The sequence below is a fragment of the Lacerta agilis genome, chromosome 15 (genome assembly GCF_009819535.1).
Source record: "Lacerta agilis isolate rLacAgi1 chromosome 15, rLacAgi1.pri, whole genome shotgun sequence".
NCBI classification, from domain to species: domain Eukaryota; kingdom Metazoa; phylum Chordata; class Lepidosauria; order Squamata; family Lacertidae; genus Lacerta; species Lacerta agilis.
In genome coordinates this window covers 35,117,728-35,138,016 of record NC_046326.1, presented here as the reverse complement: position 1 = coordinate 35,138,016, position 20,289 = coordinate 35,117,728, and the positions used below count along the sequence as shown (strand labels likewise).

General features: G+C 47.4%; 1 protein-coding gene across 1 annotated transcript in view; it reads right to left on the bottom strand.

Moving 5' to 3' along the window:
- The window catches only part of CLUH (clustered mitochondria homolog), a 73,136-nt gene extending 59,078 nt beyond the window's left edge, over positions 1–14,058 (bottom strand). Inside the window, exon 1 of the mRNA XM_033172656.1 lies at positions 13,916–14,058. Within this exon, the coding sequence (XP_033028547.1) occupies positions 13,916–14,027 (112 nt within the window). The 5' untranslated portion in view covers positions 14,028–14,058. The remainder of the gene's footprint in view (positions 1–13,915) is intronic.
- Positions 14,059–20,289: the final 6,231 nt, after the last annotated feature.

Genomic DNA, 20,289 nt, shown 5'->3' with positions numbered 1-20,289 from the left:
TTCCCCATCTCAGTTTAATCCCCTGATGTGGGGTAGGTTTAGGCGGAGAGATCGCTACCGGCCCCGGAGAGTGGCAGAGTGGGGATTTGAACCCTGGCCTCCCAAGTTCTAGCCTAACCCTCTACACCAGGGGTGGCCAACTCCCAAGAGACTGATCTACTCCCAGAGTTTAAAACCGGCAGTGATCTACCCCCTGTTTTGGGGGATTCAGGTCAAAGTTGTTGAGCTTTTTTAGGAAGGAAAACCCTGTTTTGGGGGGATTCAGGTTCAATTTGTTGAGGTATTTTTTGGGAGGAGGAAAGCCCAGTTTTGTAGGGGTTCAGGGCAAAAATGTCAAGCTTTTCTTAGGGGAGACAAACCTGTTGAGCTTCTTTGGGGGAGTCAGTGATCTACCAGTGATCTACCGCAGATGTCCAGTGATCTACCGGTAGATCACGATCTACCTGTTGGACGTGCCTGCTCTACACCCTGCCTGTACCATCTGCCGCTGCCTTCCCTACACAAACACCACATTAAGAACACAATGGAAATTACTTCCAGGGATCCAACCCAGAGCTTCTGCACACTCAGAATGTGCTCAGCCCCTGAGATGTGCTTCACTTACAAGGGTATATGGGGAATACCTGCGCCCCCTCTGCCTGTCGCCGGACTGCAACTCCCATCAGCCCCTGCCAACATGCCCAGTGGCAGAGAATGATGGGAATTGTAGCCCAGCATCATCTGGAGGAATGCAGGTTCCTCACTTGTATGATGCTGCTGCTGCTATTATTTTATGAAATTTATATACCGCTTGATTGTAGGGAAAAGGGGGAGGAGAACCTCGAAAGGTAAAATAATAAAATTATCCCTAAAAGAATTTTACGAATGCAATTTAAAACATACAGAAAGTTAAAGCCACAATAAAATATGCCCAAACGCATTAAAACTCGTACACGCTTTCCAGACATCTGGTTGGCTCATCTACATTTGAACCACAGAATTGTAGAGTTGAAAGAGACCCTGAGGGTCATCTAGTCCAACCCCCTGCAAGGCAGGAATCTTTTGCCCAATATTAGGCTCGAACTCACGACCCTGAGATTAAGAGTCTCATGCTCTACCAACTGAGCCATCCCAGTGGTTGTGTCTTCAGCAGGCGCCGAAAAGAATATAGTGAAGGCACCTGCCTGGAATCAATAGGCAGGGAGTTCCAAAGTGCCGGTGACGCCACACACTCAACAACAACACAAGCCTTGAAAGCAGCCTCAGATTGAACCACATCTCCTATGTCAGTATTGTCTATACAAGACGGAGATCATCCTACATTCTCCCCCGTGGGAGATCTAAAGACTTCAGATGAATTTGTGACTACTGTCGATAAAGCTTTTTCATGAAAATTTGAAAAATACAAAGGAAAAAAAGAAAACACAATCAAAATCACAAGCCACAGGAGCAGGACGGAGCTTGTATTTACAAAACAGATAGAGAGCAGGTAATGTGGAAAAATAAAAGAAGCGAAACAAATCATGGAAAGCCGAATTTTGTGATTTGGTGGGGTAAGAATCATCCAATGGTGGAGTTGGAAAGGACCACGAGGGTCATCTAGTCCAACCCCCTTGCAATGCAGAAATATTTTGTCCCAACTTGGGGCTCGAATCCATGATCCTGAGATTATGAGTCTCATGCTCTACATGTTTTTTAAAAAATGGAATCCCACCAAGCGGTGCAGGAATGTTCTGGGTCTCCCTTTACCTTAGAAATTTGTGGCTTGTTTTTTCCCGCGGCAGCCAGAGTCCACATATTTAAAGCCCTATGCGGCTTAGGACCCTTGTACCTAAGGGACCGCCTCTCCTGGTATGTCCCATGTAGGACCTTAAGGTCCTCAAATAATAATCTTTTGGAGGTCCCGAGCAACAAAGACGCTAGGTTGGCCTCAACTAGGGCCAGGGCTTTCTCAGTATCGGCCCCGACTTGGTGGAACAGTCTATCACAAGAGACCAGGGCCCTGCGGGATTTGGCATCTTCCCGCAGGGCCTGCAAGACGGAGCTGTTCCACCTGGCCTTTGGGTTGGTTTCTGTTTGATATTTATGCTTCATTCTTTTATTGGTGGGTTATTTGAAAATGAGACTGCAGTTTTGATATTGAATTTTTTAATTTGTATTTTAATCCGTTATTTTAAATTGATTGTGTTATGTTTTTGATGGAATTTTAATTAGTGTTAGCCGCCCTGAGCCCGGTTTTTGGCTGGGAAGAGTGGGGTATAAATAAAAACTTATTTATTATTATTATATTATTATTATTATTTATTTTTATTTTTATTTCATACTGCAACGCGAAGCTGAAGCATGCCTTCCATTCCTGGGCCAAATAAGTTCTCACTGCGGCCAGCTGTTTGATCATCACACTTGCTCAAAAGGGCTAAATATGGGGAGCCCTGAATGGGGCATTAATTCCCCCCCCCCATATATTTCTTCAAAAAGTAAATTTGGATTCCAAAGAGCCTTCCCACCTTAAGTGGAAAAATGTCCCCCCCAACAATCCTTATTATGACCTGGGTCGAATCGCTTTGAAAGCGGCACGGAGGACAGGACAAAGGCTAAGGAGGTTCAACAAATCAGAGCAAGCAAAGTGCACCCCCCCCCCAAAATAAACTACAGCCCAACGAAGGCAGCAATAAGAATCTAAGAGCTGGTCTGGGGGAAGGTTGTCAAACAGGCTGACAATTATATGCTCTAGATGCAGAGAGATAAGGCAAGGAAGGTTAGGATTGGGGAAGCAGGGTGCGGGGAAGAAGTATAATGATTTAAAGGTCAGGGTTTCAAACGAAAGGTTGGTCCCTCTCCAAATCTGCAACGATATGCACTTACTTGGAAGCCATGCGGCTCAAACCCAGCAGGGCTTGCTTCCCGAGTAAAGCAGGCAGAGGATAGGTCTGCATCAATATCTGCATCAGATGTCACAGAGATTTAAGTGGGAGTGTGTTAAGGCCCCGATCCAATACAAAACATGTCAGCCATGGGAGTGGGAAAAGCAACAGAGTCAAATGGCTGACCTAAGCTGCAAAGTCCATCCAGCTTCTCATAGCCCCTAGGGGTTGCCAGTGTTTGAAATTAGCCAGGTGCCAGGAGCAATTTGCACAGGGCTTTTGACTACTTGGGAACAAGTGACATCTCTGCCAACTGGGGATCACACACTAATACGCCATCCTGTAGAATTCTATCAGTTACACTTTATCCAAACAAGCAGAATGAATTTCTGGAACCGAAACGCTGTGCGGGAGCAGGCACCATTAAGAAAAAGAGGCCAGAACAGGCCAATATACTGTATTTTTCTGTGTATAACACACCCCTGTGTATGACACCCCCTATTTTGGGGGCTGCAACCAATCACCCGGCCCCACAATATACTGCCTGTGTATAAGACGAGCCCCGTTTTAAAACATTTTTAAGTAAAAAAAAACAACCTAGTCTTATACACGGAAAAGTACGGGATATGCGGACTGTCCTTGGGTCAAGGGGATTTTCTTCTTTAGTTTCTCAATGTCCTTAACCTAGCTCAAGGCTGCCGTCTGAACTAGGCAGATGTTTAACTGAGAAGCAATCACAGTCAGTCCATCATTTGAAAAAGAAGACTTTAGAGCCATTGGGCCCCTAGCTTTTAATACCTGAGTTTCTAACACGGTCTGCGTTGCCAATTTGGACTCCCATTAGCCTCTCAGTTGGAGGAAAGTAAGAGATTAAATGCATGCACACAAACTTTTCACAAGAGATCTGGTGAATCTGGGCTCTGGGCGAATTTTATCTGAGCCTTGGAAAGCACAAAGATCTGAAAGAAGAAGTGAGCCAGAGCGTCACACTTCCTCCTTCAGCTCTATGCTCTTTTTCCAAGGGGGGGGGAGGTAAGCACTCTGGTCCCCACATGACCAAGGGGGGCAGTTCAGACGCCCTGTGGACACCAGAGAAAGACCATGGGGAGTGGGAACATTATGCTCACCGACACAGTGCTGCCAAACCCTGCCCAAATTACAATGCTTTGCTTTCAGGTCATAAGGAGCTACATCAGCATTGAGTTCGCCAAATACATTGGATGCTCGGGTTGCGAACGGGATCTGTGCGGGAGGCACGTTCGCAACCCGAAGCGCCGCGCCTGCGCACCACCGAGTCGCAATTTGGGGCTTCTGCACATGCGCGAGTGCCAAAACCTGGAAGTAACCCGTTCCGGTACTTCTGGGTTCGGCGCGGTGCACAACCCGAAAACACACAACCCGAAGCGTCTAACCCGAGGTATGACTGTATAAAGGTGATAAGGAATTGCATTCAGGTGTGGTCGAAAGGGGTTGGGAATTGGTCCTAATCCATGTTTCTATACCAACTGCAGAGGAGAGAATTCAGGCTACTGTCCTCTCAGCAGGCTACCGTATTTTTCACTCCATAGGGCACACCAGACTATAGGGCGCACCTTGTTTTTAGAGGAGGAAACAAGGGAATTTTTTTTCCTGGTTTTCCTCCTCTAAAAGCCCTGTTTTTTTGAGGATCAGCTAAAAGTTTTGCAGCTTTTTTGCAAAGGGAAAAGCCCTGGTTTTTTTGAGGATCAACTAAAAGTTTTGCAGCTTTTTTTGCAAAGGGAGAAACCCTGGTTTTTTGAGGATCAGCTAAAAGTTTTACAGCTTTTTTTGCAAAGGGGAAAAAGCAAAGATGAAGAGCCCCATTTTTATGGGGTTCAACTCACATTTCTGCAGCTTCTAAAGGAAAGGGAGCCTTTTCTACAGTTTCCAGACAGATAATCTAATCAGCCAGTCACATGTCGCTGGGGAAACAAACAACCTCCCTCTGCAGCACATTCAACAATGGAGGCCTGGGCAAGAGGGCGGGGCTGAAAGGGAGCTGGGGACTCTTATCTCTCTCCCGATCTCTTGCTGATCAGCTGCTGAGCGCGGTCCTTTCAACACCCCCTTTTCTCTTTGTAAAATAAAAAGCATGATCCTCTTTTCCCCTTACTTTTTAGGAGGAAAAAAGTGCGTCTTATGGAGCGAAAAATACGGTACTTTAAAAGTATTTAAAAATCAGTGGCAGTCTAGGAGAGTTTGCGAGTGCATTTACAAGACTGAGAGATGGTCATCCCTTCCACTATAGCTAGGACAAAGTTGCGTGGGTCAGTGTCAAAACTATTCCAAATAGCCCAAGTGTGGTAACCTTGGGGAAGCATCATAAAACAACTAATAAACGAGAATTCCCTCCCAAAAAAACACTATTCCTAATCCGCATCAAAGAGTGCCCTCTCTGGGAGGAGCGAAATGTGCAGCTTTCGTCTTCCAGCCTCAGTTTTCCCCATCTGTAGAATGGGAAGCACTGCAAGCTACCCCATCTGTGTTACCAGACCAAAAGCACAAAATAATTTACACCCCCGCTTTTGCTCTTGAATCGGCTTCACCTGTCGTAGTCCATCTGCTGATTTTCAGCAAATGCACTTGAAGCCAAAACAAAGCAAAGCAACCCAGTGTTATAATACGTAGCTAGTGAGATAGCTATAGCACAGGTGGTCACTTGCAGGTGGCCGCAGATTCACAGCAGCAGTTCTTTGCTACCCATGGCAGGTCTGTTGGGCTGCATTAAGCCCATGCAAAGTTTAGCAGCATTAAATGCAGCAAAGTTTAACGGCAGCATTTAAAAAAACAAAAACAGATTCCTGGTCTACCGACAAGCTGATTTAAGTGTGCAGTTAAATCAGGGCGGGGCAGGAGTCAGGAAAAACTGCCAAATCAAACCTATTCTATAGGCTACGATGCAGAGAATGATTGTGCAGGTGAGAAAACAGTAGGTCGTGTTAAGTTAGAACAGGAAACAAACAGCCCAAACTCAACTCTGTAGTACTTCTTGGGACTTTTCCGTCCAGCAAGTTTTCATATGAGGCTGAACTACTTTCAAAGCTTTATTTAGGATGCTGCTGCACATGGCCTTGATGTTTTGTGAGAGGGTGGTAAGGCCACCGTAACCCGTTATGTGCCCAGTGTTAGAAATTAGCCAGGCATGTTTTGCAACTGGCACAAGTCCAATTGCAACCATGTGGAAAATAAACATTCAAACACCAATATGGATTCTGAAAGTCAGATTGCAGGATTCTCATTTTCCCTGGCAAAACAACATATTATATGTGTGTGTGTGTGTGTGTGTGTGTGTGTATACACACACACACACACACACACACAGCACACAGATTCGTACCCATTGCAACTTTCTCACAAGCCCATTGTGACTTAGCATCAGAAGTGTGTGGCAGAAAATGTTCTGTTTTAGAAGTTCATTCGTAAACAACGAATAGGTGCCAACTGCAAATAAATATTAGGCCAACCTAGCATAATAATTTTATTATTTATAGCCCGCCCATCTGGCTGGGTTTCCCCAGCCACTCTGGACGGTTTACAGCACATATAAAAACATAGTAAAACGCCAAACATTAATTGCATTTTAAGCTTTATTTACTAAATGCAAGTAAACTAAACATGCTAGGTTACATCATTCTTAAGAGCATCTGAATCCCCCCCCCCCGAGGCAAACTAAAAATTGTCCAGTGAAAACCCCCCTCGCTTCAAAAGTTTCTGGAAAGCTCACACCGCTACACTCTGCACATTCTCAGGGGGGCATGGTTTGTTAGGACACATGCGCCAGAACTTAGCCCCAGCATTAGAGCCTGGCACAGATTAAACCCTGTACAGTACAAGCCTCTGGCTCCAATTCCGTTAGAGAAGGGAGGGAGGGAAAGAAACAAAGAGAATTTAAGTTCTGGCAGCAATACCAGGTAACACCTTCTTAACAACCTCCTCTTCCTTTTTTAAAAAAAAAATAAAAATGGGGGAAAAACACCAGCCCAGGATCACAAAAGAGAAAGTCAACACACTCACTGGCAAAGCCCTGAGCTCAAAAGATTACCGAAATAAGGGTAAGCTACAGGGCTCATCCATACTGTCATTTAACCGTGAATGGCGAAGGTTCTTCTCCATATGCCTTCCCACACTTTCCCCAGCCCTCAGTCCAAAAGGAGAGGGGTTTGAGAAACCCCAGATTGAGGGACGGGGAAATGATTAAGAGGGGAATGTCATACGGGCAACAGAGAATTGATAGAGGTACAGGTACACACCTTAGAATCATGGAATTGTAAAGTTGGAAAGGGACCACAAGCGTCATCTGGTCCACACATCCCCCCCCCTGCAACGCAGGAATCTTTTTGCCCAGCGTTGGGCTCGAACCCACGACCCTGAGATTTCTACCAACGGAGCTATGAGCCTTCCTAGCAGCAGAATGCAAGCTGCTAAGCTGGGTGGATATCTATGCACATTTAGAGGGTGTAAGGAGCCCCAAAGGGGGCAATGACTGCTGCTCCTGTTGAACAGAGCACAAGGGTGCAATTTTGTCTATCCATGCCTTTATTATCATGACAACAACACACAAACCCAGAGACTTAGCAACACAGTAAACTGCCTTAAACCGAGCCCATCTAGTTCAGTACAGTATTGTCTACACTGGCAGACACAGGCTGCCTCTCCAGGATCCTTTCAGGGGGCCAAGATCAGCCTACCCTCAGCCAGCCCACACCTGGTTGGTTGCATTGCTACTTAAACCAATCCATTTGGGAGAGTGGGGGTGGCCACGGCTGCCGTCTTCCTCCATCACCAAGTCAGGCCAATGGTCCATCTAGCTCCACATTGGCTGTATCGACCAGCAGCAACTCTCCAGGGTTTCAGACAACATCTGCTCCGAGTCCTACCTGGAGATGCCAGAGGCTGAACCCAAGACCTTCTGCATGCAAAGCAGATGCTCTCATCCACTTAGCTATGGCTCTTCTCAAAAAGCCTTCCAGATGGGAGATTTAATGTTGTAACCGTCTGTGTTAGAAATTCCCCAGGCTCCAGGCGTGTTTTGCGACTGGCGCTGGTCCAATGGCGACCACATGGAGATCTCTGGGTGGCAGGTTGGAGGCTGACATCTCCATCTGGCTGGCCCCTCCAGCTGTCCTAAGCAGGTAAGCAGAAGAGCTTATCTACTGCATTTATCTCCTACCTTTTTCTCCAAGGAGTACACGGTTCACATACCCCTTCCTCAGTTAATCCCTACAACGGCCCTGTGAGGTAGGTTAAGGCGCTGGGACTGACTCCAAGGTCACCCAGTGAGCTTCAAGGCTGAGTGGGGATTTGAACCCTGATCTCCCAAGGTCCTGGTCTGACACTCTAACCACTACACCACTCTGGCTCCCTAGACTTCTGCCATGGGGCAGTCCTATTAAGTAGGTAAATAAATAAATATGGGGAAAGGAAAAGGTCACTTAGAGAAAGATCTGAAATATTTTCCTTTATGCTTGAATTTGTTTTGATTTGATGTTTTAATGTGTTACAAACTGCTTCGAGATTTTCTCTCTTTAAAATAGAAAGTGGTATAGAAGTGAAACGAAAAATAATAAAAAGGCACCCAGAAACCCCTTCGTGGCAACCATAATCCAGGTGCAAGTTCGGCTTTTATATCCAAGTTTCTAACAGCGGTTGTAAATGGGTCTCCAAGGTATCGCAAACAGGGCGTTGGCTACAGGTCTACATCGGTTTTTCAAAATTACCAGATTTCCCCCAGAAAGGATAAAGGCGGATAAAATGGGACAAAATAAATGGCTGCCATACGGATGAGAAGATGTTACTTGGATGGATAGACAGATCTAATACCAGGCATCCCCAATCTTGGCCCTCCAGCTGTTTTGGGACTACAACTCCCACCACCCCTAGCTAACAGGACCAGTGGTCAGGGATGATGGGAATTGTAGTCCCAAAACAGCTGGAGGGCCGAGTTTGGGGGTGGCTGTCTAATACACTTGCGGAGCTCTGATCCCACGACAAACCAGCACCAAGAAGAACTCTTAGTTATCATAATCAAGGCCCTTAGAGATTAGACTTGCCCTCCCACCTGGCCCGTAAGAAAACATCTCCTACCAAGTCAGAACATCAGTCTACCCAGCTTTATGTTCTGAACACTGACTGGCAGCAGTTTTCTGGGATTTCAGACAGGAAGTCTCTCCCAGCCCTATTTGGGACCCTCTGTATGCAAAACAGACCCTCTAACCCAATGACCCGTCCTTCAGCAATTTACATTCTTGGGTACTAAAGAGATTTGGGTGTTGCCGCCATTTTAACACCCTTTTTTGCACTTTATTATTTTGATGCTGTGCGCTACCTTGAGGGCCCTTCTGGGACAGCTGAAATAGCGGATATAAACCATTTCATAAATGAAGAACCCCCAATATTAGCCCATGGGCTGTTGGTCACCTTGATTATGATAACTTATGATAACTTATTTTGTGAAGAACTTATTTTGTGATAACTTATTTTGTGAAGAGAGGCATTCATGGGGAGTTCCAGAACTACTTTTCCCCTAGAAAATTAGCACTGACAAAAACTGTTGCCATGGGACAGCTCAGTTGGTAGAGCATGCAACTTTTCATTCCAGGGTCACAGGTTCGAGCCCCATGCCGCGTAAAAGATCCCTGCATCACAGGGAGTTGGACCAGATCAAGGTTTACCAAACTTGGGTCTCCAGCTGTTTTTGGACTACAACTCCCATCATCCCTAGCTGGCGGGGCCAGTGGTCAGGAATGATGGGAACTGCAGTCCAAAAACAGAGACCCAAGTTTGGGAAAACCTGGACTAGATCATCCCCGTGGTCCCCTCCAACTCTACAATTCGGTTACCCCTTTCCAGTTATTCACATTGCCCCAAGAAACAAAGAGACCAGGTTTGTCAACTTTCGGTTCACTTATTCTGGGTTCACATTCCACAAATGAGACACCCTTCCACCGTCTCCCTCAGCTGATGTGTAGTTTTGGCCCTCTTCTCAAAGAGGAGGAACTGAGGGCGCCTCATTCAATTTCTACAGCTCTAACCCCCCACCTCAAAGCAAGGAAAGATGGGGGGGCTCAATCTCCACTAAGAAAGCATCTGTGATTCCATGTGTAGGAGATAGTACAGTATGTGCCGCTGGACGACCAAGGTGAGAACCTCCACAGCCAAGAGCAGTGTATCTCGAGAATATCAGACGAGGACCTGCAACCAGAAGGGAGTCTTGCATCTGTGCCCCTGCTGAGCATCTCCCAAGGGTCACCTGGCTGGCTAATGTGGCTAACAGCAGACCTTTGGCCTGATGCAGCAAATGCTCTTTCTAGGTTCATTCCACTGCCTCTGGACAAGAAGACACCCTCAAGAGCTTAGGGGTGGCTTGGGAAGACTATAACTCCCCATTGTCTGTGACCAATGACCACATCAGATGGGGCTGATGGGAGGCCAGCAGCTTCTGGGCGGTCACTAGTTCCTGGATCCTGCCAGTAGCTGAGTAATTACAGCAACCTGCTCTTACAGTGGCCAAACAGATGCCCCAATGGGAAGCCCGCAAGCAGGAACCAAGCACAAAATAACTCCCCTCCTGTGGTCTTCCAGTAATTGGTAATCAGAAGCATTTATTGCCTCTGACGGCAGAAGCAGAGTATAGCCATAGCCATCATGCCTAGTAGAAATTAGGCAGGCGCATTTTGCGACTGGCACGGATCCAATGGCAACCGGTTGGAGATCTCTGGATGCCAGGTTGGCGACTTTCTCAAGCAGGCAAGCAGAAGAGCTTATTTGTATTTGTATCTGGCCTTTTTCTCCAAGGAGTACATGGTTCACCTCCTTCCTCGCTCAGTTCCCTACAACGGCCCTGTGAGGTAGGATAAGGGGCTGTGGCTGACTTCCAAGGTTACCCAGCGAGCTTCAGGACTGAGGGGGGATTTGAACCCTGATCTCTCAAGGTCCTAGTCCAACACTCACCACTACACCCACACTGGCTTCCTTTGAGGCAGCTATATAAATTAAGCAGGTGAGTGGGGAAAGGAAAATGTAACTAAGAGAAGGAGCTGAAATATTTTTCCTTGAAGCTTGACTTTGGGATGGATTTATTTGATGTTTTAATGTGCTGCAAACCACTTTGAGATTTTTTGTTTTCTTTAAAATATAAAGCAATATGGAAATGAAATGATTACGAATACAGTCATACCTCGGGTTACGATAGCTGCGGGTTGCGGTTTTTTGCATTACGAACGCGGCAAACCCATAAGTGTTTACTTCCGGGTTTCACTGCGCGCGCATGCGCAGAAGCGGTCTTCCGCGCATGCGCAATATTGCCACTAGGGTTGCGTACTTTTCGGGGTGAGAACGGCACCCCGGAACGGATCGTGTCCGCAACCCGAGGTACCACTGTAATAATAAATCTCAATGTAAAAAAAAAAAGCCGTTGTGGTGACTGTAACCTAGGTTTAAGGTGCTGTTTGGCAATTAGCTTATATATCTGAGCTTCTGTGCACCATCACAGGGACACAAACCTACGGAGGACACCTGGACTTTGCTACACATTCGGACCCTGGGTTACAGGTCTCATTTATTTTGACATCTATACTACATAGTTACATTACCTATTACTAACATTTATGCCCACACCTACAGGTGAAACTCGAAAAATTAGAATATCATAGAAATTATCATAGAAATATCAGTAATTCAACTTAAAAGGTAAAACAAATATTTGAGATATACACTCATGACATGCAAAGCGAGATATGTCAAGTCTTTATTGTTACAATTGTGATGATTATGGCGTACAGCTGATGAGAACCCCAAATTAACAATTTCAACTTTGGGGTTTTCATCAGCTGTGCGCCATAATCATCACAATTATAACAAACAAAGGCTCGGCATATCTCGCTTTGCATGTCATGAGCCTATCTCATATATTAAACTCCATTGGCTAATGAAAACAATTGCTTACATAAATGGACTTTTCCACGATATTCTAATTTTTCGAGTTTCACCTGTACCAATAAGCTCAGCGTAGTTACATGGTTCACCCCCTTTATTTTACCTGCACAACAACCCTGTGAGGCGGACACTGGAGGTGGCAACTGGCGCCAAGGTCACCCAGTGAGCTTCATGGCTGCGAGGAACAATTGAACCTTTGGCCTCCCAAGCGCAAGATCGGTACTCTGACCCTTGCAGACAAAACACACTTGGAGGGGTAGTTGCCAGGGGACTCCCAAGCAAAGCGTGTGAATCAGATCAGATGAGATAGTTACTATAGGACAGGCCTAGTTCCCACCAACTAAGGGTTGGGGTGGGGAATCTGTGTGTGAGCTGTACCATTTCAGGGAAAGGTGGGGGGGCTCTCTCAAAGGATGGAATTCTCTTCAATACAGAAAAACGAATAAATCCTTGCAACTGGGTATTATCAGGGCAAAAGGCAAGGCTATCCACCCTCCCTTCTTGCTAGTGGGACGTCATTTGCAAATAAGGTTATGCAGGGGTCATTCACAAATCCTGGGAGTCATGGGGGAAGAGGGCCAAAGGTCATGACCCTCAAGCCTAAAAAGATGTGTCATTATGAAAGCAGGTGAGGAAAGGGGAGGGATTAACAGTTATTTTTTTCCTCCCCCCCCCAGCAGTATGGATCCGTCCCAAGAGTGGGAAAACCAGCCCAAGGATTATTCTTCTGCAATAAACCGCAGCCAGTGCTCCTCAATATGGGCAAGTAGATCTAGGCGTCCACGCATGGGGTGGGGAAATGATTGACCACGTGAGGTTGCAAATAACTCCCCTCAAGAGTCCGAAGTTCGACACCTGGGAGGGTCCCCGAATGCAAAGAAGGCTGTCAACACAAGGGCGACACTTTCACAAAGTTCGCTACCACCAAGGTGTACGTGTGGGGGGGGGGGAGAATCTGGGTCACACAGCTCACGGCCCGTGCTTATGTTGTCAAAGTCCCAGTGAGTTCCACGGGGCCTACTCGCAAGCAAGGATACACACAGGAGGAGAAGCAGGGACCTCAATAACCCACTGTAGCGGCTGAGTTGTGAAAATATGGGTCACGTTCAAGGAGAAAGCCCTCTCCCCCAATGTAAACATCTCCTTTTAATTTCTGTTCCACTGGTTCGGCCTTGTAAGCCACTTTCAATGCATTGCTGGGAATGCATCGAAAGGGACTAAAGCGACTGGAGATTATTCAGGAGTAACCACCTCCAAAGCAGGGTGGGCTGGGGGATTTAGCCCAGAATGTGGTGAAAGCAAGCGGAAGTTAAGGCCTTGTACTTACTTTAGAAATCCACCTTAGAGACTTTTACTCACAAGTAAGCGTCATTGGCCTGGACCCTTACCCCGCAACACCACACAGAGCAGCAGCAAGGCTTAATACGGGGGGGGGGGGAGCATATACAGAACTGCAACCTTTTAACTCGTCACAAGCCACCTTGCAAACCACCGTCGGAAAGGTCACATATATGGAACCGTAAGAGGCCAAGGAACAGGAAATTTTTCCGGGTCGCCATCTCCAAAGGGCTGGGAGAGGGGAAATGGAGTTAGAGACAGGGGTCATTACCCCAAGAAACAGCCCAAGCCAGACAGCTACACTGGGGTCGGCTTTCTCCCTACCTTAACCCCCCCCAAATACCCCAGGGTAGAACACGCTTAAAAGGATTGCAGCTTTCTTTGACTATTAAAGAGGGGGGGGGGGAGAGAGAACAGGTTTGAGCACAACTTGTCAGAAAAGCAAAGAAAAAGAAACTAGCCGCGCGCACCTATATGCACACTGCACCCATTAAAAAACAAAAAAAAGAGGGTGGCGGGTTGTTCCAGCAGAACTCCCGTCCCCAAAGCGAAAAAAGGCTGCAACCAGCGTTACGAAAAGGGACCGTCAGATCCAACCGCTCCGGCTGTGGTCTTACTCCCGAGTAGGAAACAAGCCGAAGCGAGCAGAGTTTGAAACACCTTGCCCATGGGGCAGGGCTGTCATTCCTTGGGAACGGCGGCGGCGGCGGCGAAGGTGAAACGCTGCAGGGAAGCCGAAGGAGAGGGATCCACCCAGGATCCGACCACGCAAGACTGCTCACCTGCGCTGAGCTCCGGCTCCTTGCCGGCCGGGCCCTGGCTGCCTCGCTGCTGCTGCTGGTCTTCCTCCGCCGCCGCCCCTGCAGGAGCCACCTCGTCCGCCTTGATGACCATGGCCGGTCTCTCCGCCTCCGCCTGCCTTCCCTTCCTCGCTGCCTCTGGCGAAGGCGCCGCCGCCGCTGCCGCTGCTCCTGGCGCTGCTCCTGCTGCTGCTGCTGCGAAGGACGGAGAGAGCCACTCGCAGCCCCACGTGGTGCGCGCTTCACCTCCGGCGGCCGCTCTCTCGCTCGCTCTCCCACCCTCTGCCCGAGTCAAACTCCGCCCGACGACGGCGACGGCGCCCCGGCTAGGACAAAATACAGGACGGGGCGGAAGAGGCGGGGCAGAAACGCCTTAAAGGGACAGCGGAGTCCGAGGGAAGGGGAGAGGTGGACGGGGAGGGCAAGGGAGGAGGAGGAGGAGGAGGAAGACAGAGAAAAAGGAGAGGGGGAGGGGAAGGAGTATAATGACCGAGCTGCAGTTTAAATGATTTTTTAAAATAAGTTGTGTCTTTTTGCTTCCCAGTATGTATTCCTCCCCTCCAGATTTCTTTATTGAAACTTCAAAAAGCACACCATTCTAGGTGCCTTAAACATGGTGAGGCGTAAATAAGAAAGAAAGAAAGAGAGAAACAGCACCCTGTTTAGAAGGGAAAGTAAAGTGGGGGAGGGGGAAACCCCCCAAACCTGTATACTTTACAAAGTTGTTATGGTACTTCACCAGATCTTAACCTATTACAGTATTAGTAAGAATAGATTCATTGTATTCGTCCACGGCCAGCCTGCATTTATAGTCACGTTGTTCATATGTTGTGAGTTTGTATAGGTCTTCAATCCAGTCTCAGAAGGGAGCCGCATTTTTATTTTTCCAATTCATCTGGTATCAGTCTTTTGGCTGTGGTAAGGGCCACAAAGAGTCCGTTCACATTGTCCTTTTGTGCTGGACATATAATTCAAAGGGATATTTTGCTGTGTAAATGCAAGGTTGTTCCGTACAGTTCTGTCACTGCAGGTGTATAGGCAGTGTGTCGCTATGGCAAGCCCCAAACAACCGGGGGCCCAGTTTGCCTTAAGGACCGTCGTAGCACCCGGGTCACTGAGAGGAATACTTTTAGTCCTCTCCCATTTAAACAGGCCTCATTGGCTTCAACTAGAAGTCACGCATTTAGTGTTGCCCATCTCATGCAGTGGGACACTTTCCCCCCGCAGAGATTTGGCAGGCATCCTTGCGTTTGACATTCAGGTGTCTCTTGAAGACTTTCCCTCTAAAGACATGTCTAAGCAAGTGTTTTAAAAAAATGTCAGACAGTTTAATGATTATTCTATATTCCTTTTGAAAGTCTTCTGTACGCTGCCCTGATGTTTTGTAAGAGGGAATTATTATTATTATTATTATTATTATTATTATTATTATTATTATTATTATTATTATAAATAAAGAGCAATGAGCAATGGGACCTTTATAAGAGGATGGTCCCTAGCAGGCACCTAACTAGACACCGACCTGTCAGCCCTTATTGCAGCAACACTGTAGTTTTTCCCTATGTTGCTGAGGTTGAAATCTGATACACACTTACCTGAGAGTAGGGATGGGGTGGGGAAGTTTGATTTTTGTTTGTGCTTTAATGAGAAACTACCTCTCAAACCAATACACAAGCCGAAACATTGCTGTCCTTTGAAATCCACACTTCTCTGAATTTTGCAATGCAGGTCTCCAACCAATAGGTGCGAAAATGTGTATATTTGGAATGGGGTGCGCGTTACATTGGGTGGGAAATGGCTTTCAGGAATGTGTCAAGAAGCCAGGTTTGTTAGGGTAAATTCTCACTAAAATCCTGGCAAAGTTACCTGAGAGTAACACAACGGAAATTGCTTTCGAGTCAACTTGCGTGCCCAGTGAAACTGAACCCAGAAGTGAATCCTGAGTCAGCATCTTCTTCTGAACAGGTATCCCATCACCTGTAGATGCCACATTCTCAGACTTGGGCTCAACGGTGACTAGGAGTGACTCACTCATGGGAGAAAGTACCTGTCACTCTTTGGTTGTTTATGTAATACACCATTTATCCTGGCCACTTCATTAGCAAAAGAACTTCACCCTGTTGAATATCTCTGGCTTTCCTTTGTTCTCTCTGAAGCCAAGTGCCGCACTCATCTCTTCCAATGCTGGGCCTGTTTTATAATAACATGACCCACCCCCTCCAAAAACTTTCTGTCTGTGGCGTGTGGTCGGTGGACTAGAGGGGCTAGGCTGGTCCCCTAAATGTTCTCTTGGTGCCTCCTTCCCAAAGTGTGGGAAGTTTCTGCTCAGCTTAGGAGGGAGGCACGATGCTCATGCACGGGACGTCAGGACGTCACGACATCACATGTGCAACGTAGCTCCCCCCATTGCACTTGCACTGTTCCCCTATGAAAAATTTCACTGCACGCCACTGCATTTCTTCTTTACCTGTGTGTATATATTTAGAGATATATAGATAGACGTCTCTTGCAGAAGATCTGTTTATTGAGCATTCATCCTGCTTTGCTTGCATAAAGCTTACGTGGAGGTTAGGATATATCCACGCTGGACTGGCGTCGGTTCCGATTTGTTTGAGGGGAGGTAATACAACAGTGAGCACCCTAATTTTGCTTGCACACGGTATATATGTATTTGTACTTTCCTTCTCCCCCCGCCCTCTCCCACTCCTGGCACTTTTAAGTGCACTTTCCAAACTCCGAAAAGAAAAAAAGTTTTTAACAAGTGGGTTTTTTGCACTGGGGCAACAAATCAATTCTGTCTGCTGTAATTGTAGATTGCAGGGGATTCGATGGCCCTGAGCTGTATACCCACTTGGGTGGCCAGATGCCAAAGAGATAGGGCTCCTCTGACTTTTAACAGTTGTGCAGACGGGGGGGGGGGGGGGAATCTCAGCAGGTGCAGCTTGTCATGCAAGGCACACCTGCTGAAATTCCCCTTTCAGTCCAAGTTTTAAAGGCACAGTGCCCCTTGTCCTCTTTTGCACCCAATCACCCTGATGCCAACTTAAGGATAGCATCCTGTGCCTCAGGTGAAGTGGCATCTGGCCACAATGAACTGGGAAAGTGGTTAAGGTGCTAATGCTTATGTTCTAATATATATTAGATTGGTGTGAGAAAGAGAGTGTGTCCGTGTGCATTTATGATGTCTGTAGGATTTATAATGCATGCATAGGTAACTTACAGGTAGGTAGCCGTGTTGGTCTGCCATAGTCAAAACAAACAAACAAACAAAAATAAAAAAATAAAAAAATCATTCCAGTAGCACCTTAGAGACATGCACACGAAAGCTCATACCAAGAACAAACGTATTTGGTCTCTAAGGTGCTACTGGAAGGATTTTTTTATTTTTTATTTTGTTTTGGCATAGGTAACTTAACAGCGTAAACCTATCAGTGCCTACTCAGAGAGAAGTCTCCTTGTGTTCAGTGCGGCTTGCTCCCAGGCAAGGGGGCAAAGCAGGAGAGGAAACCTCTTTTTCTGTTTAGGGCCTCATTCCTTTGGGGGCAATACATTGAGGGCTGCAGGCCAGTGGTGGGAAATTGGGGGCCACTGCCTGTGTTTGTTAAATGGCACTAGCCCTAGAATAGTCAAGGGCTATTGCCATTTTCCTTTTCTTTTGCCTCTGCGCTCTCTCTCTCTCTCTCTCTCTCTCTCTCTCGTGTACCCCTTTTCTCTCTCTTTCCAGCACACCCTTCCCCTATTTTTTCCATCCTCCCTGCCATTCACATAAAGTTAGGCAAAGCTACATGACCCCCCACTGGGGTGTAGGAATGGCATACCCTCCAACGTTTCTCGGATGAAAATAAGAGACGTCCCATTTCATACTGATAATTTTACTATTTATACCCACCCCCACCACACACATCTTACTAGGTTGCTCCAATCTGGGCAGCTTCACCCCCCCCCCACCCAATATAAACAATTTTTAAAAAACAAAAAAACAAAAAACCTTCCATATACAGTACAGGATTACCTTCAGATGGCTCAGGGGTTGGACAACTCCATACCCTACAACATTTCTCCAATGAAAATAGGGACATCCTAAGGAAAAATGGGACATTCCAGGATCAAATCAGAAACTGGGACGGATTCTGTAAATCAGGGGTGTCCCTGGAAAATAGGGACACTTGGAGGGTCTGGAATGGAGCTTGAAAGTAAGAGCCAATTCTCTGTCCCGCCCAACTAAAAATTGATCATTGCCATTTGCAAACTTCTATACTTGGCGTGTATTTGCAAACTTCTATACTTGGCGTGGAGTAGGAAGAGCAAGGTTTGAATCGGTTCCTGTTAGCTCTGCCCCTTTAACAATGGTTCGCTCTAGAAAGCAACCAGCACAGCTATCAAGTGATTTGTGCTGTTGAAAGCTTCACCTGCCTGCTTGTGTGGTGCAAAACACCTGTTAAGGTCTCTGTGTTTGGCGGAGTTGGCAGGTTCAGGGAGCTTTAACCTGATTCCTCCAGAAAAGCAGGGTAGTTTTTCTTACTCTCACACAGCTGGGGCTTCAAGCTCATTGGTCCTTGTTCAAGAGAGTACTCATGCTTATCATATTAACACATTTGGCCCTATTGTCTCCCCAGAACCAAATGACCTCTCATTAGGCGTAGAGGAGAAATTAACTCCAGCTGGCATTTAAAGGGGAAACTGCCTAATTCACTTCCTGAAACAATATTTGAACTGAAACCGCAGCCAAGCTTCGAAATTTGCAGTGCAATTATCCAGCCAAATAATGTGTTTTAGGGGAAATGCATACAGTTCTAGGTGTGTGTCAAGTGTACATAAAATGCATACATTTGTGAAAATAACATGTGAAATGGCACACTATTAGGCAAGAATTTCTTGCAGAAATGTGCACATTAGGAGAGATTTGCACTAAAATACTGGTGAACAGGGGCGTAGCAAGGGGGGCGGAGGGGGCGGGGGGCCCTGGGCAGCGCCCCTGCTGGGGGTGACACTTCGGGGGCGCTCCCGCCCCCTGGGCTTTTTTATTTTTTATTTTTAGGCTATTTTTGGCACTGCCGGGGTGGAGCCGCAGGGGCAGCCAGCGAGGAGGGGTGTCATCCCCCCCTCGCTGGCCGCCCCTGTGGCTCCGCCCGGCAGCGCCGAAAATAGTCCCCCCCTTCCAGCGGCGGAGCTCGGCATGGTGCCACCCCCTCCTCGCTGGCCCGCCCCTTGCCTCTATGCCGAGCTACGTCGGGTCATGACGTCATGAGGCACACACGCACCGCAATGCCCCGTCCCCAGGAGTGCCTCTTGGCTTCCCGCCCCGGGCAGCCAAGGGGCTAAGAACGCCCCTGCTGGTGAATTTTCACGAGGACTTAAAAAAATTGCAAACTGGTGCAGAGGTCATCATCATTGGGTACAGGCAACCCCCAATATCAGGGGCAATGGAAAGACCCTGTTCTGCCTCTGCCCTGCTCTTGGAGTGACATCTTTCATGACATTTCCGGATTCAGCGCTGTGCGTGACCCATATCAGTCACGCCTAAAATGGGGGCTTGCCTGTACTTGCAATGGCCCCTCAGGGAGCCCACGTTGTGATATATCGGTATATCGCGATGTTTAGCTGGTGATACATCACAATGTTGAAAATCAGACATCGCCCTAATTTTGATCAGGGAAAAGGCTCATGCCACTTCGACCCAGCCTCCGGAAACAGACATAGCAGAATGCCTTCGGCCTGTCCCCTCGCCGGTGAAGATCATCTCAGTTGAGGATGCTATGAGACTTCTTCTGCGGTGGTGATGTTTATCCTATGCTCGTTTCCAGGCCTGGCAGAGATGGTGCTGAGAGGGTCCGACTGTGGAGTGCTCCATCGCTTCTGACAGAAGATGGCATGGATGAGCTTCCTTGCTTGTGAATGCAAGAGTGCCATTGTGCGTCCCGGGGGTGAGTCAGTGCGAGTGTGGCAATTTCCAGAGCGAGGAAGGGATATCCCTTTTCGCCACCCCCACCCGAGACTCTGCACAGACAGGCTTAATCGTGGCAATGCAGCATGAGAGACGGACAAGAACAGGCACGTTCCGGAAGGAGACTCCGCTATTTAGTGCAGCACAATTCCTCCGAGTAGCAGATCAAGCACCTCATTTATCCGCCACAGCACTAGGGAGCAGGCTGTTAAGAAGCCTTTCTGCCACACATCACAGCTCCCCTCAAAAGATCCTGGGAACTGTAGTCAGTTAAGGGCGCTGAGCATTGCTGGGAGACCCCCCCCAGCTCCCCTCACTGAGCTGCAGTTCCCAGAGGGGGGTTTAACAGTGGCTCTCCTTCTTTCCCAGGGAACTCTGGGGATTTCAGCTCTCCAAGGAGAACATCAGAAGA